Source organism: Agelaius phoeniceus, chromosome 3, assembly GCF_051311805.1.
Source record: "Agelaius phoeniceus isolate bAgePho1 chromosome 3, bAgePho1.hap1, whole genome shotgun sequence".
Lineage (NCBI taxonomy): Eukaryota > Metazoa > Chordata > Aves > Passeriformes > Icteridae > Agelaius > Agelaius phoeniceus.
Genome location: NC_135267.1, coordinates 97,620,208 through 97,634,325, shown reverse-complemented (window position 1 = coordinate 97,634,325; position 14,118 = coordinate 97,620,208). Strand labels below are relative to the sequence as shown.

At 37.6% G+C, this 14,118-nt stretch overlaps 1 protein-coding gene across 6 annotated transcripts in view; it reads right to left on the bottom strand.

Annotated features, from left to right (window-relative positions):
- MARK1 (microtubule affinity regulating kinase 1) overlaps positions 1 to 14,118 on the bottom strand; it is a 58,985-nt gene that overhangs the window by 24,574 nt on the left and 20,293 nt on the right. For 4 of the 6 annotated variants that reach the window (XM_077175935.1, XM_054629925.2, XM_077175936.1 and 1 more), the window contains exons 2-6: positions 11,399 to 11,602; positions 10,762 to 10,815; positions 3,074 to 3,122; positions 1,892 to 1,957; positions 854 to 924 (exon numbers count right to left, since the gene is read on the bottom strand). In XM_077175935.1, the coding sequence (XP_077032050.1) occupies positions 854 to 924; positions 1,892 to 1,957; positions 3,074 to 3,122; positions 10,762 to 10,815; positions 11,399 to 11,602 (444 nt within the window). Of the gene's footprint in view, positions 1 to 853; positions 925 to 1,891; positions 1,958 to 2,520; positions 2,653 to 3,073; positions 3,123 to 10,761; positions 10,816 to 11,398; positions 11,603 to 14,118 lie in introns of those variants that run through there. The other 2 variants (XR_013181498.1, XM_077175937.1) reach the window with 2 other exon arrangements.

The following is a 14,118-nucleotide window of genomic DNA, read 5'->3' as shown; positions in this document are numbered from 1 at the left end:
AAAATATTCATCTAAGTTTCTTTCATTAAAGCTTAGATAGTAAAACCAGAAAGTTCCTATAAGCAGCTCATTTTCCTACTAAAAAGTTTTATACATACCATTCAAGATAACTGGAGAACCATATTTTTAAAATGCAAATCACTCAATGGTAATAACTATTGAAAGGAAATTAATCCACCCTTCAAGACAGTAGCCAGATACATCAGCTCAGAATTTATCTTCTAAAATATCAACTGTGTATCTTTGCAATTCATCCCTAGCAGAACAATTCATTTGACATTTTCACGTCTTTCACATATACAACAAAAAACAAGTCAGAAACAGCTAAGAGCAGTTTCTTTAAATGTTAATTATATAACTTAATGCTGAAAAACACCAAACTTGATATATTTATCTGATTAAAGCTTTTCCAAAACAATCACTAAAACCAGAGTAAGAAAAGGATTAAGATGAGAAAGTCTGTAATAAGAATATAAAAGCCTATTACAGAATAGCCTTCATACGAAACAGTGACATGATACAGCAATACCTGTCATCGTATCAACATCTCTAGATAGAACAGCTGTAAAATTCTAACATATCCAGAAAATGATTTAAACCTCAAGTGAGTCACAAGAAAAAAGGTGACTCTTAGGAAAACTGACTAAAAGAAAATGTAAAACAATTTTATTATCTTTAGACACTATATAGGAAGCAGATATTTTTCTCTTCTGGGATTTTTTTTCCACTGCAGCTTTAATAAACATTATAAAAAAAAAATTTGTTAAGTAAAAGAAGTTTGCTCACACTCATGTCTATCTGAAAGCAACATAAATAGAAACAACAAAAAAGAATGGACACACTAATTTCATACCTGCCTGAATTTTGAACGAGCCTCTTTCTCTTTCATTCTTCCATGTGCAACTAGGTAGTCAAACACTTCTCCTGAGCATGACAAGGACAAAACATCAGTATTAATTTTTTTTACTATCACACACAATCAAAACATGCTTGAAAGTAACACACACTTCATAGTGCTCCCCTTCTTGAAGGGAAAGCAAATAGAAGCAACCAAGAAAAATTCGTTCTGACTTTTTGTACTGGATTTCATACAGACAAATAATAACTAAGAAGTAAAAACTAAGTAGTATGAAGGAAGCCTTCATACTAGGACTTCTTCAATTTTTAACATAAATTTACTTAATCACTGTGAAACAAGCAGAATCAATCATGAAAATTAGTCACATCGTGTGTAAGACACATTGGGAATCAGGCAACTTATGCATCAGATTTGTTTTGAACATCTCTAGTGGCATCACTTAATGCGATTTATATGATTTCTGTTTATTCTCTCTCATTCTTTTCCTAATAAAGCTGCTCAAATGCCTTTCAGATCCTCATCTTTGCACTGTCTCACAGCAGCCTTTCCTAGCTGGTCACTGGCGCTGTGCTGGATTCTCTTCTCACATTCAAACATTTCCCATTCAGATGCTAAGCAGCTTCTCAAGCAGGCACTCACTATCCCTCTCACTATGAGCCTGCTGGTTCCCCTTCCTGTGTTACTGATTCCCATCCCCGGATCTGCCTCTTCAAGAGCTTTGGCACACATTTGCAAGATAAAATGAGGCACCAGTGCTTGCCTAAATATAGCTGATAAATACAAGTGGAGAGTTTCTGCCAGAATCTGTGCCAGATTATCTCCTGATACTGCAGCAGGAGCCTCAGAATGAGAACTACCCTTGAGCACAAACCTAAGAGGTTGCTTAACAGAATCAAGAAATCCTGCCCTGAGAGGTCTGCTGGGACTGCTCTGAAGGCCAGATTGAAATAACCCATTAAATCCTTAAAGCGTTTCTAGGCATGTAACTGGCATTTCCGTTTATCCTTAACGCACATTTCAGAATCTACTTACCCCCACTGGCATATTCCATTACCAAATACAACGTCTTTTCAGTCTCAATAACTTCAAATAATTTTACTGCAAGAAAAATGAATGAGAGAGATTGCAGCCAGGAGTAAAAGCACAGCACAAACAAACAATTATACTCATGAAATGAGTATAATTTATGGCCAGTGATAACACTAAATCATACAGAAACTTTATATCCTTTAGGCAAGCATTCTTTTGAGAGGGAAAAAGACCAAAAATTAATTTCTAAATCACAGTTGATAATAAAGCATATTAATTCACAGTTTTCACAGAAGTTTATGTGCACTGTACAAACGAGTTCATGCTGAAATTAGTTTCATTTGACACAGACTTAAATTAAAGATCATACAAACCTCCCGTTTTGCTAGCAAACTGCTCACAGTCAGAAATCCAAAATTCTGACCAACTAAAAACCAAGTGGATACCAGAAATGTTAAGTCTGACTTTCCTCAGATTGCAATATAACCACTCATTTAAAACAAACACACCCCCACCACCACCCCCAAGAAAACAAAAAACGGCAGAAGCTATGAATGCTGAAAAGCAACAAACAATTTAAGGGATGAGAAGGGAGTGCCTAGCATGTAATAACTTGTACACCTCATCCATACCTTGTATGCAACAAGCCCTCTGGCCAATTCAAGACCATTAACTGTCTCTGGAACAAGACTGTCCAGCCCTCCTCAGCCAGAAGAATTGTCATCACAAAGTAGGGCCCTGAAGCTGTGGGGTAGGTGAAAGAACTAAAGCAGAAAGGGAAAATTACATACTTGGTAATTCTAATTTTCTGGAAATATCAGTCAGCAGGAGTCTTTCCTAGACTGAACTAATGGAGTTCTGCTACTCTCACCTAAGAAACTCATGCTTTTGGGTCTGAAGAATAATTTCAATAGAAGAGGGGAATTGGGGTACTTGATAGACTGGAGAGCTCACATCTACTCTGTGTAAGGCTTTCCTGGACTGAGCAGTTTACCTCCTCTGAGCAAAATTCTTGATGCAAGCAGAGTCAATAAAAGAGGGGAGACAATGAAGCATTTACTGGATGCTTACTGTCCCTATTAGCTCCAGAAAAAGTTTAACAGCAGTACATTCAAATATAGCCAAATAGAGTAAAATGTAAACAGTATAACAGAAAAAAAGTCAGCAGAAATGCAGGGCTCCTACCAATATTGGGATGATTCAGAATCTTCATTATTCGTACTTCTCGAAACAACTGTCAAGGAAGCAGGACAATTTCCTTAGAATGTGTTTATTAGGGAAAAATTACACAAGATATGCAATTTTAAATGGCAAGAAGACAGAAAAGGCCATAGAAAGTAGCATTAACATAAAATACAGACAAATATAGTGCAGTGAACTCCAGAAAATATAATCTACATCTTATGCATTAAAATAAATATAACGACCTCAAATATCTACATACCAAAACCAAGCTAATTTTTAAGCATTATGCAAACAGACAGAGTAAGTTGCACAGCTCTTTCTGGAGTTCCACATTGACCAAACCCCACACATTGTTCACACAAGCATTCACACTCTCTTTCTCTGATCTCTTTGGTGACTGGCAAGCTCAGCCAACTACCCCGAACACATCGGAACTATAGGTGCATGTACAAGGTGCAGCTTTAGACAGAAGTCACACAGAGATGTTCAAATGGAATAAGCTACCAGGAATTCTGACATCCTCCAAGTCCTGCTGCTCCACAGAGGTGAAGCAGGCAAGTTTGCTTTCCCCACAACTACCAAATTTTACACTGGTCACAAGCAGTGATGAAACACACTGGTTTCAGCAGTGATGCCCCCTCTCGCCCCCTGCAAGTCCTGAAGATTTATCATTGCTGAAAGTCTGCTGTATGACACTGGATCACATAATTATAAACAACTGGACAAACTTAAAGCCCTTAGTATATACACTTCTTAAATTTCTACCATTCATGGCTTTATTAATTAGAGGTGCATCAAGATTAACCTAGGGGCTCAAAGGAAAGAAGGCAAATAAAAGAAATAAAAAATGCCTATGTAGTTTGGTGCTGTGTACTTGAGGTTGGCAATACTGATAGGTTTGCCCTGTTTAATTCAACAGCATAGCCCCTATTTAATGTGCTGCACACTCTTTGGTCCCTTATTGGGCTAACTCAGGATGCTGAAATAAATTAAGAAATGCTCACTCTTCAGTGTAATGCTTAGACCTTTTGGAAACATCTTACAGTCCTCCTTAGAGAGAAACTGGGCTCAACACATTAAGTGTGCTGCTGCTGTTTTGCTTCTCTCATGTTGCAGAGACATCTCACCCTTTCCATTTTCAAAATTAGTCCCATTTGATCAGATGCAACCACTGCAAAAGGGTACAGTGATGCAAGGCAGAGACTGAACAGCTCCCTAAAGAGTAGCACTTTAGGGTATTTTATGTTTCTAAAATTCTGCATTTAATCTACAAGTTAAGACTACAGAGCAACATCTAATTGACACTCAGCTTTTGATCATGTACAATTGCTACAGCTCAAGTAATAATATTACAGATGTATACTTCCATTATTTAAGTATTTCACACTAGTTACTATGCATTTGCCTTATAACTGCCCTTAAAACAATTTCAGAGGGAAGTAAAAACTACAAAAGCATTTCTCTGAACAAATATGAACAGACGCCTTTTGCTTACGTCCAAAACAGAAAACAAGGGTATGTAATATTACGCACCAGAATTAACTTCAGCAAATTTGTTTTCCTCATAAAATCAGCCATTGTTAAGGAAAAACACCACACCAGGATGTTCACTGTGAATTTGTTGTTTTTTTAAGTACTGTAATTTGTTGCACAAGAATAGATTTCTCAGCTAAATCAATATAAACTAATCAGAAGCTAACAAATCTAATCCAATGGATGGTACAGCATCAGTAGAGCTTCTAAGCAGGTATGTGGAAAATCAGTTCCTCTTCTAAAGATTGGAAAGATATTTCATAACTTAAGACTGGCCTATGAGGTAGATATCATAATTTAATGCTGGTATAAGAGGTACAGAAGTGAGCCTTCATAAACTGGATTAAAACGAGACTTCTACAGAAAATAATTTCAGCCCTCACATTTTTATATTGAATGTAAAGTACATGGGAATTGAGAAAAAAAAAGATGTGCATTATTCTATTCAATATTCTCAGAAGATTTAGAAGTTTACTAATTGGTTTAAGACTCTGTCATGGTTTGACACTGGTACAATGCCAGTGCTCTTATGAGAATACTTTCTCTTTGGTTTCTGCTGTGAGATGTGACCAGGAATAAGCAAAGCAGGCTCCTACTTAGAAATAAAAAAAAAAAATATTAACTAAACTACAAAGGAAAGGGAAAAAAAGAAACACACAAGGAAAATGAAAACTTCACAAATACATCTCTTCCTCCTCCCCACTGAATTTCTAATACATCCATCTCTCAGATCACTAACTCTCAGTCTATCCTACTCTTTAGATAATCAATTCTCAGTTAATCAAGGAGTGAGGAGTCCCTCTTGTGCCACAGGCTTCCCCAGGAAACACCATTGAGACTTTTTGTGTTTCCTGTCACATGTGGCACCGCCTGGAGATCATTTGCCATCATGACATCTTCCTTCTATGCTCAATGCTCTTACCACTGCCTATGGACCAGAGCTGCTTCTAGGGTTTTCCTTTTAAGGGTGCTTTGTCCAGTTCTAAAAAACGAGCACAGTCTCTCATTTTCAGGACACCTGTCCACCCCAAATTCACCCCCTGAGGCCGAGGGGTCTCAAGAACAGAGATCTTCTCTTCCACTGAAGATCAAGGGCACCAACCATCTTCCTCACCCGTTCTCTCTGTTCATACACTCCTGTAACATCACTGCACTCCCTTGGCTCCAAGCCATTGCCGCCCCCCTAAATGCAGTCTCTGTGTCACAGGAAAGAAAAATGGTTCTGTCTATGGCTATACAAGAAAAGTCCAGCTAAAGGCCATTCCATCACCTCCTCCCACTTAAGATTCTTTTCTCATGGCCCATTTCCTCTTATCTCATCTCTATCTCTCTTCTCATTCAGCTCCAGGAGGATCAACATTTGTAAGGTTTCTATCATCTAAGAAAAGGGTTAAAAATTTCAGTCTCTGCCTGTCCAGAACTCCCACGGCTGCCCTGCTGGGCACCTTCTCGCCGCACCCCCGCCCCGCCTTCTTCTTCTCAGCTGGCTGCTATCAAATTTCAAGGTGGCACAGGCACTAGCACCGGCTCTCCCTGTCTCTCTCCTGGGGGAGGGTGGCTGCCCGATGTCTCCTGGCGCTCCTCCACCCTTCCATCCTCAGGGCCCAGGCCTTCCTCACCCGGCCGCATGGCTTTCCCTCCCCCGCCCAGCCGCAGCAGCTGGGCAGGGGAGAGGTCTGACCTGTTTCGCCTCCGGAACCCAAAAGAGCCTCTCAGGGGGAGAGCCCTGCTTTTGACCCCGTGTTCTCAGAAGCAGATCCAATGTCCCAATGGCCACATTAGGTGCCAATATTAAAATCTGAGCACGCATTGGCCTGACCACAGCATCCCAGAAAACGTATTTCTTGTCAAACCACCATAGGTTCAAGATTCAATTTGATTTTACAGAGAAAAGAAATTTTGTTCCACAAGTATTTCTGAATAAAAGCCTTAACAGTATTCAAGGACATGATTTTATATTGCAACTCTGCATTCCATGAAGCACTACTTTGACATTAATCTCCTCCCCGACACTTTACCCATGCAGAAGCACACTGGTCATTAACACCTACAATGCCAATAACCATGTATTTACAAATATAAACACCTTTAAAAATAGCCACTACACCCCTCAATAACACTCAGGATACACCTCTTGGCATATAGAGGTATTTAAGCAAAAAGAGCACAGTTATTTCCTACAAAGCCAAGTTGGTTAAACTTACAAAAATCGGGACAGAACAGCGATGTTTGTTCTCTGAAGACAAGGCAATCTGCTGCAGGATTATGATCTATTTTACTGATGAAAAATAGCATTTTCAGAATTCAGACACATCTGTATTTTCCTGAGCAGCAGTGTCCTTCTCTCTCAGAAGGTGTAAGTCACTTATCTCCCTGACTTATCTCTCATCACCCCACAACATATTTATAGGACCACTCTTCATTCTTAAAAAACGCTACCATTCAAAAAAGCTCTTGAACAAGCATCTCCTTGTTGGAAAGGTGCTGCAGCCTCAAAAGCTTCACTTATAAAAAGAGACAGCCAGCACTGTACTTTACACTGTACTAAATTTTTCTAAAATTTATAGTTAGGAAAAAGCCACAAGACTTGAAAAATTGCTTCCTGTATTTCCAGCTTAATTTTTCAAGGCACAAACTGCAGAAAGCAAAGATCTGCCACACCATTAATAACATTTCTACTTGCTGTCAGATTGATACCTATGTTTAAGATTTACTTTTTAAAGTTACTACAAACTGAAAATATTCAGTTAACCAAGGCTCTGTCTTCTTTGAAAAACATGCTTGAAAGCTGCTCTACTTTCTGAACTGTTACTGAGAAAGGATGTGGCAAAAGGAGCACAACTCTCAATAGGTAACACATTGAAATTGTTCCAAATCTTCCACACTGCTTTACTTCTGTTCTGCTTTTCTCAGCAACAGAAGGAACTTAAGTTAGAGGCTCCAAACACATTTAAAGAATAAAAGCTTGCTGACCCCTAGAAGGGTTATATCTGAAATAACCATTTCCTAATTAAACCTATTAATGAAAAAAAAAAAAGGGCACCTTCTGGTCTACTAGCAGTTTGCAGAAGAGCAACAGAATGCTGTTTCAGAAACATCTCTGATGAAGCCAGTAGAAGACAAAATTTTCAATGTAACAGACATGAAAAATAGACCAGCTATTTTGATACAAACTTGTGTTATGACAAAAGCCAAATACTTACATTTGGAAACAAATTACAATAGTAACAGTGGAAAAAGCTAAGTCAGTAAAGTTACTATCAAGATCACAAGTCAACAATAAAGCCAGCTCTGCTCTAAACAGATGCTCACTAAGTACCATGGTAACCATATACTGAGCAAACTGAAAACAAAGTAGAAAGGCAGGACCCTTAATTCAACATAGGATTTCTATTTAAAAAGGTAGAGGTCCTCGAGCGAGAAATAGAATGTAAGTTAAGACATTAACATAAGCTATCACATTGCATGGACAAGAAAGCAAAATTAAAAATTCACAAGGTCAGCTAACTTAAGCCATCAAATATAAGGCCATGACACAAACTAAAATAACTCTGTCTGGAGAACCCTGTGCATACAACAGAGCATGAAAATCACTGGTGAGCAGCTAGGAAGAAATGAAACACTCTTTGCTTTTATACCTGTGACTAACTACAGACCCAGCTTGTGTAACACTTCCAGCAAGTGAAGTATGTGCTCAAATATTTCTGTTTACAAAACAGAATGGTGCATGTGAAGACATGATGACTCATTTCACTTAATTAGGTCAGTAGCAAGTACTGTAGCAAAACTGACTTGCACTCAGTATCCTTCATACTTTGGTGAATGGAAAGGGGATGGTTTTGTAAATGACCCTACACCCAAAATAACCAGAAATTTGTCTTGTTTGATTAATAGTGATCAGTAGTGATTGAAAATGTAAAAGTTTTGCTGAACTGCAAAACTTATCAGTTTTGAAGTTCTAGAGACCATCCTCTCAACCATGAGAATTTAGATGGGTTCAAACTCATGAGTGGTATTTTTGTGCCAGTAACATACTCCAATATCCTCTATAGACCTTCATTAGATAAGTGTATGTTCCTATCAACACAATACTACTATCACTGTTTCCCATTCCCAACACTGCCTCCTGAAGAAAAAAACCCACCACTTAACAGACCTTTGTACAGCATAAGCCTGATGAGAAAACTATAAAACTTCACACTGCAGAGATACTAAATAGTACAAAGAGAATTACAAACAAAATGTAATAGTTCAGTGCAGAAAGAAAGAAAAGAGTGACTGATTTCATACAACAGAACAAGATATTTTATTATTTGACTAACAATCCACAAATGACCCACTAAAACATTAACAGAAATTATCTTAACCATGCTAATGAACCACCCTCTCATCCTTATTTGCCTTGTATTTACAATTGCTTCGGTAACTGTGAAAAATTGTGTTTAAGTTTACTTTTTTGGGCAACCAGTATTCATTTACTCAGTCACAGCTAAAGACATATAACGCTTCAAAACAAAGATTATTTTTTCTGAAAACCATAATCAGTATTTTACAAATGGAAACATGATCCCAACAAATTACCCAGTTTTTCAGTGTGAGCAGAAGATGCATCAATATATTTACAAGTTACTGAAGAATGAAATTCCAGTTAGATCACTAAATTTAAATGTCTATCCTTAGTTCTACTACAAGCAGCTTTTAACAGTACCTAACACTGTTTGTCTTGTTGCCAGCTTCCCACTCAAAAAAACCAAATAACAGCACCAATGTCCTATCGCATGAGTATTTTATGTACTATTTGTGCAGCGTGACAGCATCTTCTGTATGCTATGGAAGTCTTATTTATACTTGGAATGGTTTATTGAATTATTATTGAGTATTTTTGTATGAAATACAACTTAACATTAAAACTATTCTCCCAAAGCTGAGTTTTTCTCACTTAGTTTTCTGGAAAGTTTTAACATATTTTAGCTTCTCATTGCTCAACTATGAGACATACCCAGCCCTACAAGTGTGAACAGCAAGCTAGCTAGGAAATAAGCTATGTGAGCAGCACAGGATTTCCACAATATGCTCTGTCACACACTGCCCCTGTGGGTCTCTCTCCTCTAGCTCAAATATTAGCAAAGAGATTTGCTTAATAAAGGATATAGGACTTAATAGCAAAGCCTCTGCATGGACTGCACAGCAGGTTGAATTAAAAAAAAAATCCAGAAGAACTCACACTCAAGTACTACAAAAGAGACATTAAAGCAAATAAAGTATAAAAGAGATAAAAGAAAAAAAGAAATTAAAGCAAAGCTGTTTACAACTCCCCATAATCAAAGTTACACAATAAAATAAATTGTAGCAGCAGCCAGAGATAAAAGAACAGCAGTAAGCCCTGGCCTCTCTCACTTCTACAGCAACAGACAACAGCAGTCTAGTATTTGTAAACAAAAAATACCCCAAAATTTTATAATGGGCATCCCCCAGTAGGACAATACAACATTTCTGTGCTTTAGCCACAACAAAACATACACAGAGTTAAACAGTAAAAATCCAAAGCAAACTAAAATCCCCAGGGTTTTGATAAAACCTTGATCACAATGACTATGAAAGACTTCTGAATTTCTATCTACAGGCATAAACAACACTGTTTTGATTATATTCACTCATTTGTCAATTCTGTGCACAAAAAGTAATTGCCATAGGTCCTCTGAGTTCAGCAAATATTTCATTAAAGTTGAAAGACTATGAAGACAAATGTAGAAAAGCCCATTAAAGCAACAGAAGTTGGTACTCTTAAGTCCACAAAAAAACCAATTAGTACATTAAAGAAAAAATCCAAGAATACCATTCTTTACAGCATTAAATCTTGGTTTAGCATGTAGACAAACTGTTTGTATACCTAATTGGAAAGAAATGTTACTGTTGACAAAGAGGAAAGCTAGAGGAGGAAGGAAGAGCAAAACAACAAAGCTCAGATAGGAACCACATGGAGCCACTGCCCCCAGACAAATGAATGTGCACATTATAGCAGAGACTATGCTCTCCCAAGGTCACACACAAAAATGTTGTTTAGCAAGATAAGGGGATCAAATATTTCTGTCAAGTAAATAAAGGATCATGGCTCAACTGTTGACAGAATTTCAGATGTTATGGTCTATTCTTACCTTTTGCAGGCTAGTAGGATTTAGCTGGGTTTTATCTATTATTTTCACAGCAACCTGGGGAAAAAAACAAACAGCTATGAATTACTAAACTTAGAAGAAGTTTTGAACAAAAACATCCTGCACCTCTGTGAACAAGAGCATAGATGCACCTCTAAAACATGCATGTGTGTCTACTTCTACACATTTCATCAAGCAAAATTCTCAAACCTATTAAGATTTACCAGCAGGAACTTGGAACTTTGCCACCTAGGAATCAGTTTTATACATCTGTCTGTGTTTGGACTGAACAACATTATCTTGTCCAGGCCCTCTAAACATCAGATTTATCTATTAACAGATCACTAATATCAATGAAATCTGCCTATCAGTATGTTTCTCTTCAGTTTTAGAAATGCTTGGGGATGAATGGACACCTTCCCAGCCCCAAAATACCGTTTGATGCAGAACAAACATTTTGATCCTTTCACCAAGAAGCTACATTTTAAAAAGGGGGTGGGTGGGTAGCTGGTTAGGTGGTAACTGAGGCATGTCAGGTAACTTCTTCTATATGCTGAAACATCCTCTAGAAGGAACATTTATTATAAAGATAGCCAAAGAAAACAAATCAGACTATCAGTCTTTTTTTTCCAAGGCTTACCTCTCTTCCAGTAAGCACATGCCTTGCCAGCTTCACTTTGGCAAAATTTCCTTTTCCTATTGTTTTCAGTAAGCGATAATTTCCAATGTGAGGATGCTCCTCATTTGTGGATGTTATGGAGTTCCTACATCGGGGGATGTTTTGTCTGCTACTTGACTTGATAGGCTGAATGTGTGGTTCAGTGTATCCATCCACAGAGGTGTGCTGCAAGGCAGACAAAATAGTTGGGAATTTAGCTACTTGAATTTTAGACAATTGAAACAGAATAGACCACAAGTATAAAAAGATGTAAAGGGGAGCAATTTATTTAACTTCTACAATATAACTGATAACTCTGGATGGCAGCCTAAGGAGAAAATGCTGCCTTTGGGCAGAGTTCAATACATGTCTCATAAAAAAGTCTGCAGAAAGATTTTACCAGCTCTACAAGCAAAACTAGATACCTAGGCAGTAATCTACAATCCATTGCAGACTCTTTAAACATGCCAAACCACACAGTACAGCTGTATGTTGCAGATAAATCTGTCTAATTATAATCAAATTTAGTCTTTTAAAAATACACTATGCAAAATATATTCGTACCTTGGCATATTTGGAAACAAGGTTTCACTCTTTTTTTGTTAACTTTCTTCAGTCAAATGAAATTACTTTTTTTTTCAAGTAAACTTCATTCCCCAAACACGTTTGCATCTCTTAAAGTTCTTGTTCAAGTAGCAAACTATCTACATCTTTATTTAAAAATAATTATTTTTTAAAACTCCGTGAGATTGCATAAAATATTTTAAACCTCAAAAGTCTGAAGAACTAAAAGGAAGTTATTTTTAATGCATGCCAACACATCATCCCACATTAAATGTTAGTCACTGAAATCTGCTTCTGTACTCTAACTTCCAAGTATATAAGGGGCAAGTTACAGATGGGGCTTGGAATTGTTCCAAGGAGAAACCAAAGTAATGAAAAATGTCAAAGGAGTGCTAAGTGTTTCAGTATTTCAAATACTTTCTAAGAGTGGCAGATGGGTACAAATGCTTAACAGGTAAAATTTAGCTTCTAATCTTTTAAGTTACAGACTTTGAAAGCTGGCAAATACTGGAGGTAGAAAGAATGTCTTCCCAGAGCAATTTTTAGTTTTGTAGAAGAAAGGCATGCTTACTCTCAGCTAAGCATAAAGCACCAACAGACACCTGAATATTACCTGAATATATTCCCATTACTGATTGCCTCAATTAAAAAGTGGGCATCTTTGTACAGAGCACTAACAAGCCTTTTCCTAGATCCATGACCTTAAGCTGAAAGTAGTCTGAGGGTAGCTGGAGTTTTATTGCTTCTCCCAATACCCAACCTAATGCTGGGCTGTGCTGATCTCATCCATCATTCCTTATGGAATTATTTTCATATACAACCAGAATTTAAAGAAGTACTTCCAGCTTCAGTCTCCATTTGTTGGAGACAGAAGCCAACCCCCTCCTGTAAACACTCAGGGTGACAGGCAGTCCCACTGAACCAGGCAAGATTATTTCAGGACATAAGCAGTAGTGGAATTGGGAAAAGTAGCAAACAGCTGCAACACAACCGGAAAAAACAAGGAGTATACCACAACCAGAATGTTCTTCCCAAATGTAGCACAACCCTGCTTACATCACCTCCAGCATTATTAATTATTCACTATAGCCAAGAGAACAACCCTAAATATAATTTTGTTTGTCTTTTCTTTGCATGAGTCCTTCTGCAAAATACTACTGTACTCCCACTGCTAAACTGTTTTCCAAATTACTGGAGAACCAAGCAAGCCAGGCATGTTTAGATTCTGTATATTAGACAAATTTATTCAGCTGTGAAATAACACGCTAGTAATAGTATTTATTCTTTAGAAGCACATCATTAAAATACTTTTTGTGGACTTCGAAAAAGAAGATCAGAAGGGCAGCTCCAGGCAAAAAAGGCTTTGAAACATTCTTTCAGCACTGGACACCAGCCCCACATGTGAAAAACCACAGCCCTAAAAAAGTCTCCCCTAAAAATACAACCTACAAAATCAGTATGTGTGTGGTGCTAACGACAAATACTTCAGCTGTACTTAGAACCTCATCCAGGGCTACAGCACTGTGTTACACAAACAAGTTTTAGAAGTCTTTAAGCCTCTTTACTCACCAAATTAGATCTTCACTACAGGAAATACAATGCCTACCAGAAGCATTAGCAATCCTAACATCAATTGCCATTCATATGCTTCACAGGATTAGACTACTCCCAGCAGATACCTGAAGGGATCTCTTCAAGAAACAGTTGGATAGACTTAACCAATGCCATGGGCAAACAGGAAGATGCCTTCACAGAATAGATCATTTCAATGCAGACTGAACAGGGAAAGCATTATTTAATCAAAATGACAGTATAAGAGTACCAAATCTGAAGAGGAAAAAAGAGTAACAAGGTTCATGGTCATGATGATTCTGGATTTTGGTCTTTTTGTGACAGAAAAACTAAGCCACTCTGGATGGTTCCTAATTATTCCTTCTCAAACAGATTCTCTTCAGAGTCAACCAACCATTCTCTCCAGCTATGCCCAAGGATGACAGAAATCATGCATAAAGAAGGTCAAATTTCCTGGTTTGTGAGGCACACATAACTAAATATATACAATTTCTGAATTTGAACAGCACTAAATGAAATTCAAATTATTCTTGTAACAGGCCTCGTTTCTGCACAGCAACAGCTTG